Raw genomic sequence first — 21,739 nt, forward strand, 5'->3', positions numbered from 1 at the left:
CTTCGCCTGTGATCTATCATAACAGAGTTATCAACTCTGTTATGATAGTTGATAACTCTGTTGTGATGATTTGTTATAATCTACATTTGTGTAATACACCTTCTGCTTTGAACACATTTATATATTATATAACGGAATATAACCTCACCATATATAAGTAGAGCTACATGATGTGGTACAGATTACTGAGCATTTTTTAAAATATATTTCTTGAACATGCTTCTCTTAAACTTGAAAATTGATAATAAACTTGAGAAAAGTAGGAAACCTGAACACGGACCTCTCCCGTATGGGTGCGGTCTGTTTAAAGTAAAGATCTGATCTGGCCTGATTGATGAGAATGAAAGGAATAATAAATTGTAGACATGGTATAGTAGGATCTATGCTGCCTCCTACTGGTGATAAATGTGCTGTACTGAATGTGTTCTAGTAAAGCTGTAACTTGACACCACTTTAAAGGCAGTTTTCTACACCAGATGGCGCAACACTAAAATAATTGGAAATACTGAATTATATGACACCACACACACACACACAGACACACACACATTGGTGATGTGCGCAGGTGAGAGTCTTCTGAGGGTGTCAGGGAACTACTGAGGAAACCCCCTAACCAATTTATTTTTAATTCATTTATTTTACTATGTAAATTGTATTCAGATTTTACAAGCGTGTAAAAGGAATGAGATGACAATCAACAACAAACTGCTTCACACACTAAACTCACACCAGTGGATTTAAGGCTACTGAAATAATGTCTTCTGATAACTGACACTTATATGAGATATTATCAGATATATCATCAAGATTCAGGGCTTCTTTTTTTCCGTCATCAAGTCCAGATAACTGTGGCGGATGTAGGTTTTTTATTATTTACATAATTATTCATGTGCAAACTTTGATGACAGATTTCATTAATCAAACAATGTAATGGTTTTGATAATATTAAAATCAAAACAAAAATTAGTCAATAATGTGTGATTGCCTTTTTCAAGCAGCATGAACGAGGAAGGAAGGTACATCAATTTGTGTGTGTGTGTGTGTGTGTGTGTGTGTGTGTGTGTGTGTGTGTGTGTGTCTGTGTGTGTGAAAACCTGACTCAGTGAAATCACAGAGGTTGAGAACAATCTTCCGCTGACGGCTGCATTATCTCTCCAAAGACCACAGAGTGACTGCAAAATTTAAATCTTGAAAAATCACCCACATTTAGGAGACTGATATCTGAGTGTGTGCAATATGGTACAGCTTGAAATTAAAACAGCACCATATTGTCTTTTTACCTTAAAATAACAGATTAAGCAAAATTTGCTGGTACATCTTAAAATAAGAACAACAACATGTCTGTTAAACCAGAACACTCCCAGAATGTCTGACATAATGAACATTTGGAGACGTGCTTGACAGCATATGTCCCACCCCAATAACCTAAGTAGATAGCCATTTTTAAATAAGATACATCTAACTCAGTGTTGTCAGTATGGCCTCCGTGGCAGAGCAAGCACTGAAAACAAAGGAGGAGATGGTCGTAGGTACCGTTAAATAGGAAAAGAAAAAGTGATTGGGTGAGAGTGAAAAGAATGTCTATCAGACCGTCTTTAATCGTTGGCGAGAGATGAAGGATCAAAAGGACTTAGGATGACCTGGTAAATTATATGGATTCTGAGGTTTCTTTTTCCTTTCCCATCAGCTTCTCAACAAATGTATGTGTGTTCTGTCTTTGACTTTTGCACTGCTGCATCCATATTTTTAACAGCTGGGTTTGGTTTTGACATCTGAACATCTGATTCACACCAGCTGATAAAATCTGAGTTCCTGTGTGGGAGGCAGGTCAGGCTGCCTCTCTCTCTCTCTCTCTCTCTCTCTCTCTCTCTCTCTCTCTCTCTCTCTCTCTCACACTAACTAGTCACTTAATTTCTTTCTTTGCTTTTTTTTTTTTTTTTTTTTTTTTTTTATATTTTTGTTTATTGGAAGTAGTTTCACGAGATACAACAATATAACAGGGAATACTTTCATCTTACATTTTTTCCCATCTTTTTATCCCTCCCACATTCCCATCCCCAGCACCCATAACAAACCTATAAACACGAAAAAACAACCAAATATAAAAATAAATAAATAAATAAATAAAATAAAATAAATAATTAAAGGGGAAGGGTGAATTGTTATTAAAAATAAAATAAATGGGGGGGAGGGGGAGGCTCAGTCATCAACATAACGCAGAGATGTCAAAGACTCAATATGACTTAAGAGAGGTCTCCAAGTCTTTTCAAATGAATTTAAGGAACCATTCAGGGAAAATCTAAGCTTTTCAAGACTCATGAACAGTAAAACTTCTTCAACCCACCTACTGTGAGATGGGGGTTGAGGGTGTTTCCATTTAAAGAGTATAAGGCGTCTGGCCAACAGGGTGGTAAAGGCAAGGACATTCTGTATAACTCTAGAGGCAAAAGGCTGTAGGGGGGCCCCAAACAAAGCCAAGAGAGGTTGAGGAGAGATGGTAGTGTTATATGCTGTGCTAAGAGTTTTAAAGATTTCAGACCAGAATGTGGCAAGCCCGGGACAGGACCAGAACATATGAGAATGATCTGCTGGGGATTGTTTGCACCTGTTACAGGAGTCAGTTACATTGGGATAAATTCGAGATAGCCTCAAGTTAGTGTAGTGAACTTTGTGCACTACTTTACATTGTAGGAGGCCATGCCTCGCACAGATTGAAGAGGAATGAACCAACCGTAGTACTTGTTCCCAATAATCATCAGGTAGTGTGACTCCAAGCTCTTGCTCCCAAGAATACTTGGGGCCTGATGCTGGGCTATCGAGAGAAGAGTTGATAAGGCTGTAAATGCTAGAAATTAGCTGCTTTTGTCCGGGATCAAGAGCCAGTATTGAATCAATCAATGTTTCTGGGGGACGACTGGGGAATTTGGGGTTCTGATTCTGAACAAAATGCCTTGTCTGAAAAAAACGAAATAGATGGGAATTTTCTTGAGAGCTCTAAAAACGACATAAAAGTCCCTTGGTTGTAAAGGTCCTTAAATTTTGTTATCCCTTTGTTGAACCACGTCCGAAAGGTCAAGTCAGTGCAAGAAGGCGGAAATAGGTGATTGTTAGTAATTGGAGAGAGGTCTGAGCCCCTATGAAGGCCTAGGTTCTTCCTCATTTGAATCCAGATTCTAACAGAGTTAGTTACCACTGGATTGGAGGTAAAGTTGGGGGCAGTTAGAGGGAGCTGGGAGCAAACCAGGGAATGAAGAGAGAGCTTGGAAGATGCAAGTTCCATATCCACCCACACGGGGCACTGGTCATCTGCTGTGTTATTAATCCAGTATAAAAGTTTATAAATATTACAGGACCAGTAATAGTGACGGAAATTGGGCAAAGCTAAGCCACCAAGAGCCTTCGGGAGCTGTAGCACTGACTTTCTGATACGTGGATTTTTATTGCTCCAGAGGAAAGAACCTATTAGTTGGTCGAGCGAGCTAAAAAAGGACTTTTTAATAAGGACAGGGATATGTGAAAAAAGATATAAAAACTTCGGTAAAACAACCATCTTAACCAAATTAACTCGACCCACAAGGGATAGTGGAAGACCAGACCATCTGACAAAATCTAGTTTACATTTCTCAACTAGAGGAGAGAAATTTTAGAGAAAAGATGACTCATTGAATCAGTAATATGCACCCCCAGATATTTAAATCCACCTGTAGCATGTTTGAAAGGGAATAAGGACTGAGGTATATTTTTTGACGCAGAATTAATGGGAAGAACTTCACTCTTGTGGATATTAAGTTTATAACCTGAATAGGACCCAAATTTGTCAAAGATATCTAGAACCACAGGGAGAGATGCAGCTGGATTAGACATGTATAAGAGGAGGTCATCGGCATACAACGATAATTTGTGAACTTTCCCAGCTCTGATGATGCCCTCAAACCCATCCTCCTGGCGTAGCCAGATGGCCAGAGGTTCAATAGCCATGGCAAATAGGAGGGGGGAAAGAGGGAAGCCCTGTCTGGTTCCTCGATAAAGGGGAAATGGAACAGACTGGAGTCCGTTTGTGTGGACAGAGGCAACTGGGCTGGCATAAAGCAATTTAATCCAAGATATAAATTCCAGATTGAAACCAAATTTCTGCAAAACAAAAAAAAGGAAGCTCCACTCCACCCTGTCGAAGGCCTTCTCTGCGTCCAGTGAAATAACCACTTCTGGAACGCCTGAACCAGGAGAACCAATGATATTTAAAAGCCTCCTTGTGTTATGAAACGAGTGCCTACCAAGCATGAAACCCGTTTGATCGGTTGATATTATACATGACAGGACCCGTTGTAGGCGTTGGGCTAAGATCTTTGACAGTATTTTTAAATCAACATTCAACAGAGAAATGGGCCTATAGCTACCACACAAAAGAGGGTCCTTATCACTCTTAAGCAGAAGAGAAATAGTGGCCTCCGACAGGGTAGGAGGCAGTCGGCCCTCAACAAAGGACTCATTATACATTCTCTGGAGGGCAGGTGCAATGACGGCAGAGAATAACTTAAAAAACTCAACCGTGAACCCATCAGGGCCCGGAGTTTTACCATTCTGGAGTGACATAATTGCTTCCTGAACCTCTCTGGTAGAGACTGGACTCCCCAGCTCCCTACCCAAATCTTCATTTATTTTAGGGAAAACAATCTTATCAAGTGAGTTAACTCCATCCCAAACAGTCGGAGGACATTGGGAGGAATAGAGGTTAGAGTAGAAAGAACAAAATTATTTATTAATTTCTGTGGGGTCTGAGGTGACTTCACCTGACGCAGACTTAATCTGAGGGATCAACCTGGATAGTGTAGCTGTGCGCGCCTGATGTGCTAGTAGTCTTCCCGCTTTATCCCCAGCCTCAAAGAAGCGTTGTTTAGTAAGAAATAACTGTTTCTGAGTTTTACTAGTGGATATTAACTCAAATTTGGACTGGAGCTGAAGGCGTTCTTTGTAAAGAGCAGGGGTAGGAGCCGCAGCATACAAATTATCAATTTTAAATATCTCTTTGGTGATTGCCTCAAACTCTGCCCTTTCTGCTTTCTTTAAGGTTGAGACATATGATATAATCTGCCCACGCATAAACGCCTTGAAGGCCTCCCATAGAATACGTCTAGATATCTCTGGAGAATCATTAGTATCAAAGAACAAGGAGATCTGAGTGTGAAGAAAATCTTTAAAGGAGGCTTGGGCTAGCAGAGAAGAGTTAAGTCTCCACTGCCTGGAGGGAGGGACGAGACTAGGAAAGCCAATATCCACCGATACAGGGGCGTGGTCTGAGATAACAATACTATGGTACTCACAAGAGTGGATCTCTGATAAAAAATAATTATCCAAAAGAAAAAAGTCTATCCGAGAATATGAATGATGAACATGTGAATTAAATTGAAATCGCCTCCAATAATTAAGTAGTGATCATCAACTTTAGGGAGGGAGGAGAAAAAACTTGAAATAAATTTATCATCATCCCATGTCGGTGCATAAATACAGGCCATGACCACAGGCGTGCCACATAGTCTACCAGAAATAATTACAAATCGACCATTGGAGTCTTCAATGGAGTTTGACAATTCAAACGGAACATTTTTGTTTATAAGGATAGCCGCACCTCTCGCCCTTACTGGGAATTTAGAGTGAAATACATCCCTTATCCAAGGCCGCTTGATACTCTTAACATCAGAAGTGCGGAGGTGAGTTTCTTGTAAAAAGAAAATATCACCCTCAAGTTGCTTTAAATTAGTCATTACCTTATTACGTTTAATAGGCTGGTTGACAACCTTCAGATTCCAGGAGATAAGACGAAGCTTCTTACCGTGAGTCATCATGACATAAAAAATGAGGAGCTATGATTCTCCCAGGCCTGACGTGACCACTGAGCCAAAGGAAAAGGGGGAAAACAAAACAGAAACACACAACCAGAACAAACCAACAACAAAATAAAAACCTCAAAGAATCCCTCCACAACCCTCCCACCCCACAATCCCTTATACAAACCAGATGCCTCCACATCTTCAATCCCGACAGGATAACACTTTCAGCTTCCATAACCCTCTCTTGTTCAAGAGGTCATCCCGTTGAATATATAACACATACACCACGTTTTGAAAGAACAACATGTTTACAGAAGACTAAATTAAATTTAGTCCTCACCTCACATTTAACTAAAGTAGACAGGCCGTCTATAAGTTTGAAAAATGCAACGCCTGATATAAGATAATTGTGAGCACTTCAGAGGCACATCAGCCAGACTAAGGTCTCATCAAAACCAACTTAGCATGTTTACCATCATAATCAGAACAAAAAAGATGTTGATAACATAACATATGGCATCTACACTGTACATTTGTAAGTAAACTGAGTCCCCAACAAGGCAAAGCAAAGTACGAAAATCCACATCGCTCCTGCAGTACGATAAGGGCAAACTGTAAACACAGCTCACGTGCCTACCCGTTTCCATGGTTACCATGACGCTGGTTGAAGAAGTCCGCAGGGCAGCGAGTCCACAGGGCTGGAGCACACAGTATCATCAACACAGCTGGGGGTGAAACTCACCAATGTGGGCAGCAGCCAGGAATATCCTGATGTGTTTTACTTTCTGTCCATCACCCGCTCCTTGTAAAATGCGTGCGCGTCCTCCGGAGCCTCGAAAGTGAACACCTCATCCTCATATGATACTTGCAGGCGAGCAGGAAAGAGAAGCCTGAACTTCACGCCTTTCTGGTAGAGGGCTTGCTTGATTTTGTTGAAAGCGGCTCGCTTCTTCGCAGTGATGGCGCTGACATCTGGGTACACCCGCAACGCTGTTTCGCGGCACTTAAGCTCGTGTTGTCTGGCCCAACGAAGCACTTTCTCCCTCTCCTGAAAACGATGAAAGCATATGACAAAGGGCCTGGGTCTGTCTCCCGGTCCGGGTTTAGGAGCTAGGCAGCGGTGCGCTCTCTCGAGCTCCGGAGGTTTGGAAAGGACGTCGGGGCCGAGGTTTTCCATCAGCAGATTAGACACGAACTCGATCGGATCCTGGCCCTTTTCACTGCCCTCAGGAATATTAATAATCCTGAGGTTGACTCTACGGGACCTGTTTTCAAGATCGTCGAGGCGGTCTTGAAGAGACTTGTTCTGGGCCTGCAGTATCTTCACTGTGTTCTCCGCGCCCGTTATGCGCTCAAAGTTGTCCCCGGCCAGGGACTCTGTAGCGGCGAGGCGACCATTAAAGTGATTCACCGTCTCACGAAGTGCGTCTACTGAAGTCTGTAAGGGTTTAACGGACTCCTGGATTAACACAGACATGTCTTCCCGAAGCGAGGCTCGTTGCTTCTCTAGTTTAGAAACCAGCTGGCTCATTGAAAAAATGTCCGGTGCGTCTTCGACGAGACCAGGTTTGCTGCTAGCATCAGGGCTCGTGGATGCCATTTTAGCAAGTTTGCTAGCTACCGTAGCCGCACCGCCGCGAGTAACTGGACAGCTCGGTGTACTGCTCGCTTTAGATTTAGAACCACTCATTTCACGGCTGTGTCGAAGTTATAACTGTTATCATTCACTTTCCCGAATCAATTGTGGTACTTACAGGTAAATATTAATAGTTCAACCGGGAGACCTCTTTCGAGCGGCTTTCTCCTACATCGTCACCACCGGAAGTCTCCTTTCTTTGCTTTTTAAAGATTATGCATGTTTTTACATCACTGAACAGTTAAGTCTTGTCACCAAGCATTTTGGGGACCAGCTGAGACACTGTCTCCACAGGACATTTCTAGCTGAGCATAATCACCTCTGTGATATTCTCATTGTTGAGCTGTTTGTTTTGGTCTTTTCCTTTCACCAAGGCCGATTCCCGGGGAATGATAAAATGTGCTAAAGTGAATGCAGAAAACCCTAAAACAGGAACTAAACTTGCCTGGAAACGTGCCAGTAACTTCACTGTGGACATAATCTCCCACAGTCTGTATCCTGCCTCTTTTTCTGAGCAGGAATGAGCTTCTATTAGTTCAGGAACGCCCAAACTCAGCAGGCTCCAAGAGTAGCCTGACCTCAGCAGTGGATAACATGACCAGCTGCACTTTCTATCGCCTGGCAATGCAGTCCATTTAGCTCTATGGAGCTTTATGGTGTCTCTCTTATCAATTTTTTTTGCTTTCAAATCCCACAATTATGTTGTTTGGGTTCCACCCTGTTTTGGTTTATTGTTTCATGTTATCAGACAAGAAAAAAATGCCCTTTGAACCCACAGTGCACTTCCTGCAGCTCCAAACAGGAAACTTACTAATGAGCTTGTGAACATACTGGAACATTTAACCATCAAAGAGACAAATATTTCCCTTTGGGAAGCCAAAAATCATCGTTGTACAGAAACATGAATCTTTCTACTTATTCAACCAATGTCTGTTTTTCTGTCCAGCCGTCTGTATGTCTCTGTGAAACGCATATCTCATGTGTGCATGTGTATTTATAAGACCCAATTTGTCTCGTGATTCATTCAATAAACCCTCAATTACTGTTTTTTAAAACTGTGATCTTTCCAACAGAATTCAATGTGTGTGCCAGTTTCTGTCTGCTTTGATTTGAAAGTTTATTTCATCTGAATCCTCTGGCCACCTCCTAACCATGACATAGCAGACAACATACTGAGATACTGCACCATATATAAAAAGTAGACCACAAGCTATACATACATCCTACACTGTTTTTTACACTGAACACATTACAGCCTGAGTCATAATAAGCATGAAATGATTGCATATCTCAAAATCATTTTTTTTTATTATAAGAAACAGATCATGGTGACAGATATATTTGTGAGGAAATAGGTTTAGTCTGTCTGTCTGTGATCTCAAAAATCGACTCCCTGTGGATATAAAGCTCAGGATGAATGAGTCAGACGACTACCCCCCCGCATCCTGGCCTCATCATCTTCCAAACTCTCAAAAAGAGAAAGCAACCAGCATATTTCTCTTTCTTTATAAACACAATTTCTTTGTTCCGTCTTCCATCCTCATATCTTGTGTTTTATAACTGCAAAGCTCCCAGAATCAGACGCATGAAGGTTATAGCCCCTTTGAGAGAACTGTCATCCCATAGAGTTAGGGTTAGAGTTTTCTGTTTTATTAACACAGGAAACACTTAGGCATCTCCAGGGATATTTCTTCAAGTATGTTTATATAACACATTCTGTCCTCTATGTCCCATGAAATGTGTTGTTTTCCAGACATTCCCAAAGTTTAAAAAACAGCACAAAACCGTTGACCGTCCCCTTAAATTCCCTTTCAGAACTAACACTGACAACATAAATATCCATGACAAGGACGTAGCTGTACGCTGTAGTTCACTGCCTAATGTGAGTCCCAGTCCTACTCAGTTTCTCTTTGTTGCATCACTTGATTGTGGTATAAATCACTAAATGTGAACAAGGTTGTGCAGTCGTGCTTCTTCCAATCAAGAAATATACCTGCGGACATTGTGTATCTTTTTTGACAGTTCTGATAAATTAATCCATGTTTTTTTGTCTTCACTTTGAGAATATTGTGATTCATTATAATCTTGCTTCAGCCCAGGTCTATATGGGTCTGCCTTCATTACTCCAGTATGAACTCTCTTCTTTGACGGAGTTTAGATTCTTATACAGAATTACCCATAAGAAAATATGCCAGTGAAGACCCTGAGTACATTTCTGAACTTTTGTGTTCTCATTCCTTTATCTTAAAGGTAAGCATTTCCAGTTGTTTAATAGTTTTCTATTTGATGAAATGTCAAACTTAGTTGATTCCACAACTGGGTAATTCACTTGCCGCCGACAAGCAAGAATGAGGCAATAGAATAAAATAAAACCTTTTACAACAGACAGAAAATATTGTTTGTCGGGTGTACACTGTATTTGTGCATTAGTATAAGAGGATATTGAAATAGACATGTCCATATATATCCATCTAAGGACTTTTAAATTCTATATAAATTCACCATATTAGCACTAGAGTATAACTGTGTGTATAAATGTGTGTATGGAAATGCAAAAGTAACAATGAGCAGCTGTAATGTGGACAAACTGTGCAGTATTAGGTTTATATTGGTGCTGTGGAGTCTGACAGCAGTGATATGAGGATTGATGTTTTTTTGTCTGCAGCCAAGAATCAACGCTCTCTCCTTCAACCTTTAATACAAGTTGAGGTCCAGTTATGGTGCGGTCAGTGAAGTGTGTGTTTCCTGTCAGTGCTACGGGAAGGTGACATCAGTGGACAGGAATGTCTCTGTGTGTGCAGATGCTGTTGTTGATTGGCTGTTCAGGGTTTTGTGTTTTTTCCCTCAGACTTTGGGAGGAAACAAACTCACTGGTCACGATCAGCAGCAGAACGAATGCGAGAGAGACGAGACACGCAGAGAACTGACACGCGGATTAACACTATTTTTAAGAGTAATTTTTTATATTGTTGTTATTGCTTCATTTTCACCAGCACGATGTTTCCAGTGTTTCCAACAGTGCTGGTTCTGGTGTGTGCATGTGCTGCCTCAGCTGGCATCAACAACAGTACGAACAACGGTAAGAACGATTCACTTATAATGACAAAATAACACCATTACATAAGGTTTGATATGTTTAACTGTGTTATTTTATTAAAAAAGAAAAGGTGAGTTTGTTTAATACTGATCAACTACAGACAAATTAAAGGGAAAAGGCTGAATGAATGGAGAGTGTTTAGAGTGGTACAGTTGTATGTATATATATCATATATGTGTATACTTTGGATGGGTTTAAGGTAAGAAGAACAGATTTGAGTGACTTTGAAAAGGGTTCACTGTTGGGGTGTGGATGGCAGGAGCTGCAGTCGCTCAATTGTTTATGATGCATGAATGAATAGATGGAGATGGATGGATGATGGATGGATGGAAAAACAAGACCTAACCGATCATATAGTGAATAGGTATACGTGTGTTTCTATGGAGGCAGTGCAGATATTAAATGAATTGTCAGTTGTTCTATCAAAAGGTACTAAACTCAAGCCAATAGAAAACATACCTAACGTACCAAAGACTAAAACCAAACCTATTATCTCAATAGGAACAGTGACTAAAGAAAAACCTGAAGAGCAAATCCTCCTCAGGTTCTCTTGGTTACTGAGAGCGTCAGAGCAGGACGTGATCAGACAGTCTGCCTACAATCACATAGAGGGGGGTCTCCAAGTTGGGCTGCAGTGCACAAGCCCCTCACTACAAAGATGGCTGCATGTTTGAGAGATCAGTGGTCCAAAGACCACAGGCACTGGTCCACAGAGATGTGAACAAAGCAATATGATCAGATGAGTCATTCGATGACATCTTCATCCTATGACAAAACATTTCTGTCTGGTTCCAGAATGACAAAGCCCCGATCCCCTGGACTGGAGGGGGTAACTGAATGGTTGTCTATGAAATGATGTGAATCATATGCTCTTAACACTTACCAGATGAACACTGGGAGAAATGGGAGATTTCAGACACAGATGTTTGTGGGTGCTCTCCAACACCATCAGGAAAAATAAAATAGGGGAATATGTTTTGGCAAATAAGTTTTCGCTCTCTGCAGTAGAGTTCAGAGATTTGTAGAATCAGTGCCAATATACCCTGAATTTGTAGTGGCCCAACAGTTAAACTTCTCGAAAGATGATTTGTTGTTTTCCGTTCTGTAAAACAAGCCATTTGATGGCATCTGTTGATTTGGGCATTTCATGGACCAACACATTTTATTTGGCAAAATTATCAAAGTAAGCAAAACATTTTAAAAAACTATTTCGATTCAATTAATCCTTTAATAAAGTCTATTGCGCGGCCACATCCTTATTCTTCTTATTTTAGAAGCTTGAATTTAAATATATATATGTAAAAATTCAGTTTTAGAAGATAAATCATTTGAATCCAAAAACCTGTTTACACTTTGATTAAACGGTCTTTCTCTCTCTCCCCTCACATTTGTTTTTTATCCCTCTCTCTCCAGGCACCATGCAACTGCGGACGTTTCTTGCCTCTGTTGGCACATATGAAACAATAGACCTGGACTATCTTAATTCGTTGGATGAGGTCAACCAATCTTATATCTCGAAAAGTGGTCCAGTGCATAATGTAACCAGCACCAAGAGGGTGGATATCTCTGAAGAAGCGCTGTTGTTTCTCACAGGCGCTGTGTCCACAATCCTCATCCCTTCCTTCTACACACTGGTCTGCCTCCTCAGCTTGCCGATCAACATCTGTGCAGTGGTGGCCATCGCTCTGAAGATCAAACCCAAGAAGCCGGCGGCCATCTACATGTTGAATCTGGCCTGTGCCGATCTGCTCTTTGCTGTGCTGCTCCCCTTCAAGATCTCCTACCACTTTGGCGGCAACAACTGGATATTCGGCTCGCTCATGTGCCGCGTGGTCACCGCAGCCTTCTACTGGAACATGTATTGCTCTGTTCTGCTCATAACTTGCATCAGTGTGGACCGTCTCCTTGCTGTAGTCTATCCTATTGACTCCCTGTCTTGGAGGAGGCCAAGGAACGCAATCATGGCCTGCGTCGCCATGTGGATATTATCCTTCGCTGGCACTGTGCCCCTTGTCCTCCACGACCAGACTTTTCACCTCAGTCAGCTGGACATCACCACCTGCCACGACGTCCAGTCTGTGCACAAGGTAATCTGGTACTACAAGATCTACTTCATCGCCCTGTGCTGCGCCTTCTTCTTCCTGCCTCTGCTCATCACACTGGTGTCCTACACTCGTGTGATCTGGGCACTGAGCAGAGTCCCACGTGGCGTTCTAGGACGTTCACGCAGGACAACAAGAGCAGTGGTGATGGCTGGAACAGTGCTGGTGATATTTGTGCTGTGTTTCACTCCCACAAACTGTCTACTGATGGCCCACTATCTACAATTTAACAGAGGTGCTGAGGCGATCCAAGAGAGCACTGATGGCTCTTATGTAGCCTATCTCGTGTTTATGTGTTTGGGAAGTCTGAACTGCCTCCTGGATCCACTGGTCTACTACTTTGGCTCATCCCAGTGCCAGAAACAACTTTCCAGCACACTGAGGTGTGAGAAGATGTTGGATGGCAGCAGCATTCGGTTCTCATCATCTGATTCCCGCCGATCCAGCTCCAGAACAATTCTGAAATCCAGCCGCACAGAAAGTTCGAAAATACACAATCCAGTCACCAAGATGGACTCATTCCAGGCCAACCTTAACAGCCAGTACAATAAACTGCTGGTTTGAGAGATCTGAGAAGATGTGACTGAGTGACTTAACTAACTCTTACCTGTAGTCGACCATTGTCTTTATTATGAAGGTCAATTAAAAGCAAAGAGGGCACAAAGCCAATCCGTAGGGTTTAGTCTACTGTATTTGTTTTACTTTCATGATGACAGGATAGTGGAGATTAAGATGAGAATGTTTTCTGAAGCACTTCATGTGAACATTTCATACTATGAAATGCCTTTCTTTTTTGCACTGCAAGTGTTTATAGCTGTTTTCAGACATGGACTCTGTAGAATTGGGTACAGACCCTCTTTAGAGTTTGTCTTTCAAACATTAACCAGCCAGATTCTCCACTCAGACATGTTCACGAGACTGAAATCTGTGGAGCGTTCAGGTGAGGGCTGGTCCAGCAGGCCGGACTGGTGTGCTAATACCGCTGAGGAGATCACATGTTTTTATTTACATCACATGGACACAGGCGTCTGCTCTCATCACCAAAAGTTCTCTCGACGTCTTTGTTGGTGTCCTCTTCATGTGTAGCACCACTTATTCATCCGCAGTTTTATTTGTTTTAGTTTTGCGCCTGTTGTGTGTCAGAGACGTCATCAACTCCCCAACTTGCTCGGGTTGAATCGTGCGGAGGATCTCCTGCCGTGTTCTCACATCGGCTCCTTCAGACATTCTGCAGACTTTTTACTAGGAGGTTTGCTCGCTGAAGAAACTCCACGGAAAGTCCAGAGGCTCTCAATTGAACATTTACCTTCTTACATATAGCTCCTCACGAGAAATCAGGAGATTATCTGGAGTTCAGAACATATCTGTAAGCATCTATGATTTTGTAACCTAATGCCATAGGCATTACATTTAGTGGAAGAAAACTACTTGCTACTTTTGTCTATATTTTGAATTATATCAGCATAAATTTGCTAATCAGCTCATTTTCATGGTCTGATGTTTTATGTTTTACTTTGTAATTACTTACGGAAGTGTTAAATACATTTTAGTCCTACTTTGATTAGGTCAGTCCAAGAAACAGCCGAGGCACTGGATTATACCTGGATTGATAAAGCTAGACCTATGTTGCCTCCTGCTGGTGATGAATGTGCAGTATTGAATGTGTGTCCAATAAAGCATTTTTCACCAATGTCAGGGTCGTTTACTCCAGCAGATGGCGCAACACTAAAAGAAGTAGAAATACAGACCGCATGACTTCACACTCACACACAAGCATTGGTGTTCAGGGTGAAAGAGTCGACTAATGTGTTTTAATTAATTTGTTTTATTCTGTAACTTGTGCAGAGACAGAGAGTGGATTTTATGGCGCTGGAATAATAATTTCCCCAGATAACACACACACACATATGAGATATTATCGGATATAGATATGATCTGAATCTGTTCCCGATAAATGCGGCGGAAGGATTTTTTTTTTTTTTTACAGAAGTATTCATGAACTAACTTTAATGACGAGTTTCCATAATAAACAAACAATGTGTAAGCGTTGATGAAAACACAGAACAAAAATAAATCAGTAAATAAAGTGTCATGGTGTCATTCATGCAGCATCAAGCAGGCGGAAGGAAGACGCACCGGTGTGTGTGTGTGGGGGTGGTGGGTGTGGGTGTGTGTGCAGGTAAACTAGGTATGATCACCTGACCTGGTGACATCACACACAGGTCTTAAACCAGTTTTTTTTTTAAGGAAGCGAGGCAAAGCCGCGCCCGCGGACACACACACAAACACACACACAGAGAGACACTCTCTCACCCACTTGCTGTAACTCGTCTCCCTCTGCAGTAATGACTTCTGATACTCGGTGGCTGCAGCCGCTCCTGCTCCTGTGTTGCCTACAGACCGTCCTGTCGCAGAAAGGAGGTAACGTGATCCTGTTCATTCCACTGAGCTACACGATATTCAGCTTAGACACAATCAGCATACTGAACTTACATGCGTTGAATTTGTAGGCCCTGTTTGTTTGACGTGTTATTCTGATCCTGACTGTCACAACAGACTGGTTTGTAAGAGTCAGAAGTCGTTTGGTCATATGGAATATTAGCTGAATGTTAAATGGATGGTTGTGACAGGACTGACTCAATTTCAGAGGCATGTTTGTCTACAGAGAGGACGGAAGTCAAAATACAGGCAGCTGACAGGACCCGATATTCAGGTGTAGTCACAGGTTAGTGCATTCCTGCACAAATACCTGTCGCACCTCCTCTTATCATGTCTTTCGATTTTGTGTCTGCACAGACGAAAGAAGCTTCACCGGAACAGAGACAAACAATGGGGTGTGGGTTGGCTCCCAAGCCAAAGAAGTCCTCAGCAGTAGCCTCACGACCGTCTTCCTCCCGATCATCTACATCATCGTGTTTGCTGTGGGGCTGCCCACCAATGGCTTGGCCATCTGGGTGTTCCTCTTCCGCACCAAGGAGAAGCACCCGTCCTCCATCTACATGGCCAACCTGGCCCTGGCCGACCTGCTCTTCGTCATCTGGGTCCCCCTAAAAATCGCCTACCACTTTAATGGCAACAACTGGATCTACGGAGAGGGTCTGTGCAAAGTGCTGGTGGCGTTTTTCTACGCCAACATGTACTGCTCCATCGCCTTCATCACCTGCATAAGTGTTCAGCGTTACTGGGCCGTGGTCAACCCGCTGTCCCTGCATCAGAGGAACAACCGCTTAGCTGTGTGCGTCTCCGTCGCAGTGTGGGTGGTGATCTGGCTTCTCACCATCCCTCTGTACCTCTACGACCAACAGGTCCGTGTCACCAATCTCGACATCTTCACATGCCATGATGTCACCAAGCCCAGTCAGAAGGAAATAGCCGCAGGCTACTTCCTGACAATGGGCATAGTGGGGTTTGTTGCTCCCACCGTCGTGTGCATCATCTCCTACGTCCTTATGCTCAAGGCGCTCAGGAACAGCATGATGGACGAAAACATCGCCAAAAAGCGACGAAAGGCCGTGGTCTTGATCATCACGGTGTTGGTTATGTTCTTAGTGTGCTTCACCCCCAGTAACATAATGCTGCTGGTGCACTACATCCTGCTGCTGGGCGGGGCAACTGACAACCTGTACGGATTCTACATCACCACCCTGTGCTTGGCCAGCCTCAACAGCTGCTTCGACCCCTTTGTTTACTACTTCATCTCGGAGGACTTCCGGGACCATGTGAAGAACACGTTCCTGTGCAGGAGTGAGAGGACAGTGGAGAGGATGAGGGTCTCCTTCAGCGCTCTGAAATACTCCAAGAAGAGCAACACGTACACGTCCGACTCACGGAACACGCAGAGCACTGAATGTTAATGAACCGATCTGTGTAGGTTTTAATGAAATGTCTTTCTTTATTTAAATTTACCGAGAAATGATAGGTCTGTGTGGAAGTTCAGGAGAGTCTCCTGTGATGAAATTACCTCTTCAAAGCATTGAATTCATATTGTGTTTCTTCAAATAAAATTTAAAAGTGTTTATTTTTATACTTTTGACAACTTCAGAGTTTGATGAATTTTTTTTGAACAGTTTTGTTTGATCCATTGGGATTGAATGACTATTTTTTCATTAAATTTTATTGTGTCTTGTCTTTTAGTCAGTGGTGTATTTTTACTGACTGTTTGATATTCAGACCTAAAATGGCCAAAAATTTAGTGTTTTGGAGGATATATGATATAATCTTTACATATGTTTGTAAGTAATAATTTTAACTTTATTATCTTTGTTTTTTACTTTTTAGTTTGTGTATAAAAGTACCTGCCCAGCGTATGTATCTTCCCCCCAGTCACACAATAAGTTTTGCTGACATATCTGACTGTGTTGTGAGCCAGGCAGTTGGAAAGGTCACGCTGGGTATTTCTTGTTTTCAAAATGCCTAAAGTAGAAAAGTCAGAAATGCCTCTTTTACTGTTGTAACTGTTTTCAAATGTACATCTTTTATTAAACTGATATAAGAGCAGTGCAGATGTTTATTTTGTTCTTTTTGATTGGATAGAATCTCTGTCTTTTGGTTTAATATATCAAATTTTACATAAAAAGCAAGAGAGGTGGTATTTTTCAATCTATTTGGATCTATTTTAAAGCTTTAATAAAATGAGTTAAGTGTGCTGTATTGTATTAGAGTCCCTGAAGTAAAACACACAAAACTGATCTTTTCTTTAATGTTTTATTCTTTCATTATATTAGAAGTTAATTTTGATCCTGCTCCCTGTAAATCTATTGCTACCTCGGGACAGGAAAGAAGTGATCACTGTTACAGTTACATTGGTTTCTAATTCCAGAGTTATTTTTTTATTCTTAACCAATCTCCTCAAATATTAAGGACTGAGAGAGGAAGAGCACAGGACTTTACAAAAACAATAAAGTGTTTTTCACAGAAACTATCCAAAGTGGCATCTAGATTCAAATAAAAAGAAAAGTTAGCAAAGATGGTCCTGTGAAATTTGATCTGATAACATTTATTCAAGCTTTTGGGATTTAATTTATTTTAACAGTGCTTGTTCCACAGTGTGAGTTCTGCAATAAAAACAACATTGAATAACAAACCGAAGCAATTACAGCAAACCTTCCACCACGAGTTATTTCTTGTTTCAGTCATTACCACAGACTGTCATTACCTGTCTAGGAGGTTGGGCTTTCGCTCGTGTGTGTTGCTTTGTTTGTCAGTTCATTATGAAACTGTGTCATCTGATTCATGCCAAACATAGTAGAGGGATGGTGACCTGGACATTTGTTTTTACACTGTGTCTATTTTAAGAACTAGATAATAATATTTTTTTCACCAAAAATACAAAACGACGGCGCCAGATGATTATTTTTCCTGTCCCACATTATATTTACTAAACTCAAGATATCTGGGTGTTTGGTCTGTTGCTCAGAGAAGACAAGACATTGAGGACTTTACTTTTGACTTGACGAAAAAGTGATGGAGATTTGTCACTATTTTCTAATGTTTACTAAGACTGTAACTCAGGACGATGACAGTAGGTCTATGGTCACATGATTATTTATCTTTAGAAACACATAAAAAATTCTCTCCAGCCCAAATAGTTTCCTTCCAGGGGGGGGATTTGGATGTAATATTTTTCGTTTCTTAATACAGAAAGCTTTTTTGTCTTTTTTTATCTTACACATCATATGCATTCTATAGCATTTATTTAAAATCTATTATTGGAGATATACAAATCAGGTATTTGGACAGTGTGTGTTTGTGACTCAGCTCAGACTCACAGTGGGAGAACTGGTTCAGACCGGACGTCAGCGGGTAGGCAGTGACGTCAGCGCACGGACAGGTAGTTCAGGGTGTGGCCTTCACGGTGCTTCAAGAGTTGTCCGACATTTAAGAAGCAGCTGCAGAGCGGCAGTGTGTCGAAGGAGAAGTGAGCCTCTGATCGTCGACGGGACATCATGGATTTAACTCGGTGCTTGTGGCTCGTGTCAATGTTCTGCTGCTGGGTCTCTGTCACCTCAGGTAAGAGCTGCAACTTCTCACCGTGTCGCAGGAACTGGTTCGTCCCCGTTACACGGACTTGCATTCAGCCTTTACTGTATCAGAGTTTATAAATGTGGTCTTATCTCAGGAGAAAATATCAAAATGTTATCTTGGATTATGTAAAATCAAATCCAATGTTTATAAACACGGACAAGTACAGAATGTTTTGACAGGGATATTGTTTCTAACACTGGGTTGTGGTTAACTCCCAGACAGACAGGAATGTCGGGAAATGTAGGCCTTTCTAACTTCACACGTAAATATCCGGGTTTCGGTCTGTTGCTCAGAGAAGACAAAGACATTGGATAAGGTCACTTTTGACTTGAGAGCGATGGACATTTGTCACTATTTTCTAATGTTTACTAAAAGTATCACTTTGTTTGTTTTCTTGTAGCCTTTTAGAATATAAATACAATTTCCATCACAAAGCCCAAGGTGTCTTTTTCAAATAACTGGTCCTGTCTCAGTACCTGCATAATCATTTTACACAGACAAAAACAGCAAATCCTCACATTTGAGAAGCTTTAGTCAGGGTAACCTTATATTATTTGTTTGGTAAACTAGTGCAGTGCTTGACCTAAACCTGCCTCTTCCGGATGGGTTGTTCTCTTGTGCTGTGTTAACGCTCTTGAGATACTTCAGAATTATTCCTTGTCATTAGTGAGTCCTCCTCAAACAGTTCTACAATATACTGTTTGCAGAGCTTTTTATAAACAGTCTATGGAGAGTCAAGTTAGAAAACTTTGTGTTAATCCTCCTTGGTTTAACTGCAATCAATAATTTAAAGCAGATTTTGTTCTGGGAATAAAATGAAATGAAAATGAAAAATGTACTTTATTACTGTTCATATGTGTAGTTTTGAATAAGTTTGAAGGTTTTACTTAACTGGTGTTATTTCTCATGCATGCCAGCTATTTCAGGGGTGTGATAAGCAGATGATAATTATCTAAACTGTTTACAATCAATATTCTCTGCATCAACTAATCAGTGCCCTGACCTGTTTTTATGTGTTATTTTTAGTTAATGCCAAAGGACGGGGGTTCATCGGGGTTAAGGACCCTGAAAACTCTGGACAAGTTGTTGTGGACCGCGCCACTGCAGACACGTTGAAGAGTAACCTCACCACAGTCTTTCTCCCAATCATCTACATTATCGTATTTTTGGTGGGACTTCCTGCCAACGGCATGGCACTCTGGGTCTTCCTCTTCAGGACCAAAAAGAAGCACCCGTCATCAATTTACATGGCCAACCTGGCACTGGCTGACCTGCTCTTTGTCATTTGGACGCCCCTAAAAATCGCCTACCACCTAAACGGCAACAACTGGATCTATGGAGAGCCGCTGTGCAAAGTCCTTGTGAGCTTCTTCTACGGGAACATGTACTGCTCCATATTGTTCATCACTTGTCTCAGTGTGCAGAGGTGCTGGGTGGTGGCTCACCCTCTGTCCCAGCAGAGCAAGAACACCAACGTGGCTGTTGGCGTGTGTGTCTCCATCTGGGCTTTCATCTGGCTCACCACCACCCCTCTGTACCTGTATGACCACACTGTCAAGCTCAAAGACCCGAACATCACCACCTGCCATGACGTCAACATCATAGAAGACCTCGAAAATCCATTCCCCTCTGTCCAACTCCCGTTCTACTACTTCACTTTCATGGCGGTCTTTGTGTTCCTCATCCCTTGTGTAGTGATCGTTGTGGCCTATATTCTGTTACTCAGAGCTCTGGGGAACAGCATGGAGGAAAGTACGGCATCAAAGAACCGACACAGAGCCGTGGTGTTGATCGTGACCGTCCTGGTGACATTCATGGTGTGTTTCATCCCCAGTAACATCATGCTGGTGGTGCATTACGCTCTACTGAAGAATGGAGTGATAAATAACGGTTATGGCTTCTACATCTCCACATTATGCCTGGCCAGTCTCAACAGCTGTCTGGACCCGTTCATCTACTACTTTGTGTCCGAAGACTTCAGGAACCACGTGAAGAACACTTTGCTGTGCCGCAGCAGCAGGAGTGTGGAGAGGATGAGAGTTTCATTCAGCTCCATGAAATACTCCAGGAAGAGCAAGTCATATGTGTCAGACACAGGGAACACACAGAGCAGCTCATGTTAGCCAGATAAAGCAGAGATAGCGTGTCTGTGCTTGCACTGGTGTGTTCAGATAACAAGGCATAACACAGGCAGTGTGGCACTGGGACACATTTTATAAAGATAAGACTGTCAGTTGCAACCAGTTGACCTCGAGTCATCTCATATCCAGATGTGAACATGACTGTACTGGGATGAGAGCGGAATTCATTATAAGATGTGTTTTACTTCATTATGAACTGATGTTTGGTTTTAAAATGTGAAACATTTATGCATATTTTGTTATATTTAGTGTAAATGTAAATATCAATTGGGCCTTTTTATGGCCTGACTTGGCGACACAGATAAATGTGGGTTTTCTAAGATTTTCACTGCACTGAACGTTTATAAACAATGTCTGATATAAGAGCCAAACTGAACTGATTTGTGCAGCGGATCACTTGTGACTTATTTTATGTCAGTCTGACTTTGGTCAAATCATTTAGCACAATTCCTGCAGCAAGTTTTAACGTAACTTTAACTTTTTAAACCACCTGTTGCTGAGGTGTTGATCTAATTTAAAGTTTTAATGCGCCAAAAGAAAATGGTGTAATTGTTGTATAGTTTCTTAAATAAATGATGAAACAACAGGATGCAGTTTCTGTGAAACTCCTTCACTCCATTGTGTAACTGATCAAAGTCCTGTTCCTGAGTGACTCACAGTGTTCACCATACAGTCAAAGAGGAATGTGGACGAGACTCATTGTTATGTAATGCTCTGCCTGCCTCGTAGACATGTTTGGAATTTGTGGAATGCGCTGTGGTGGATTTCACACTCAGAACGGTGCCTGGCCGAAAAATGTATATATTAATGTCTACATTTACTACGTATTGGTCATGTTTTAGTTATTTTTTTTGAAGGGAAAAGTCAGACAGAAGAAGAGTTTGAGAGTACAGGTGTTGAAGAATGTTAGA

At 41.7% G+C, this 21,739-nt stretch overlaps 3 protein-coding genes across 3 annotated transcripts; all 3 read left to right on the forward strand.

Annotated features, from left to right (window-relative positions):
• The first annotated feature begins 10,329 nt into the window (after nucleotides 1-10,329).
• Nucleotides 10,330-14,752, forward strand: LOC132998404 (proteinase-activated receptor 1-like). The gene is made up of 2 exons (XM_061068030.1): nucleotides 10,330-10,543; nucleotides 11,975-14,752. Exons 1-2 carry the CDS (start codon nucleotides 10,360-10,362, stop codon nucleotides 13,225-13,227), a joined length of 1,437 nt encoding a protein of 478 aa, XP_060924013.1. The 5' UTR covers nucleotides 10,330-10,359; the 3' UTR covers nucleotides 13,228-14,752.
• Nucleotides 14,753-15,008: 256 nt separating this feature from the next.
• LOC133011160 (proteinase-activated receptor 2-like) lies at nucleotides 15,009-16,619 on the forward strand. Its single transcript, XM_061078871.1, has 2 exons — nucleotides 15,009-15,084; nucleotides 15,460-16,619. The coding sequence occupies exons 1-2, from the start codon at nucleotides 15,009-15,011 to the stop codon at nucleotides 16,515-16,517; spliced, it is 1,134 nt and encodes a 377-aa protein (XP_060934854.1). The 3' UTR covers nucleotides 16,518-16,619.
• Nucleotides 16,620-18,576: 1,957 nt separating this feature from the next.
• Nucleotides 18,577-21,364, forward strand: LOC133008721 (proteinase-activated receptor 2-like). The gene is made up of 2 exons (XM_061075999.1): nucleotides 18,577-18,672; nucleotides 19,714-21,364. Exons 1-2 carry the CDS (start codon nucleotides 18,609-18,611, stop codon nucleotides 20,808-20,810), a joined length of 1,161 nt encoding a protein of 386 aa, XP_060931982.1. The 5' UTR covers nucleotides 18,577-18,608; the 3' UTR covers nucleotides 20,811-21,364.
• Nucleotides 21,365-21,739: the final 375 nt, after the last annotated feature.

The sequence above is a fragment of the Limanda limanda genome, chromosome 1 (assembly GCF_963576545.1).
Source record: "Limanda limanda chromosome 1, fLimLim1.1, whole genome shotgun sequence".
NCBI classification, from domain to species: Eukaryota; Metazoa; Chordata; class Actinopteri; order Pleuronectiformes; family Pleuronectidae; genus Limanda; species Limanda limanda.

What these genes read in the sequence shown, in the direction of transcription:
- LOC133011160 (XM_061078871.1), top strand. Translation starts at nt 15,009, where the DNA reads ATGACTTCTGATACTCGGTGGCTGCAGCCGCTCCTGCTCCTGTGTTGC. An exon ending in CGTCCTGTCGCAGAAAGGAG is followed by an intron (nt 15,085 to 15,459) that starts GTAACGTGATCC and finishes GTGTCTGCACAG; the next exon opens with ACGAAAGAAGCTTCACCGGA.
- LOC132998404 (XM_061068030.1), top strand. Translation starts at nt 10,360, where the DNA reads ATGCGAGAGAGACGAGACACGCAGAGAACTGACACGCGGATTAACACT. An exon ending in CAACAACAGTACGAACAACG is followed by an intron (nt 10,544 to 11,974) that starts GTAAGAACGATT and finishes CTCTCTCTCCAG; the next exon opens with GCACCATGCAACTGCGGACG.
- LOC133008721 (XM_061075999.1), top strand. Translation starts at nt 18,609, where the DNA reads ATGGATTTAACTCGGTGCTTGTGGCTCGTGTCAATGTTCTGCTGCTGG. An exon ending in CTGGGTCTCTGTCACCTCAG is followed by an intron (nt 18,673 to 19,713) that starts GTAAGAGCTGCA and finishes TGTTATTTTTAG; the next exon opens with TTAATGCCAAAGGACGGGGG.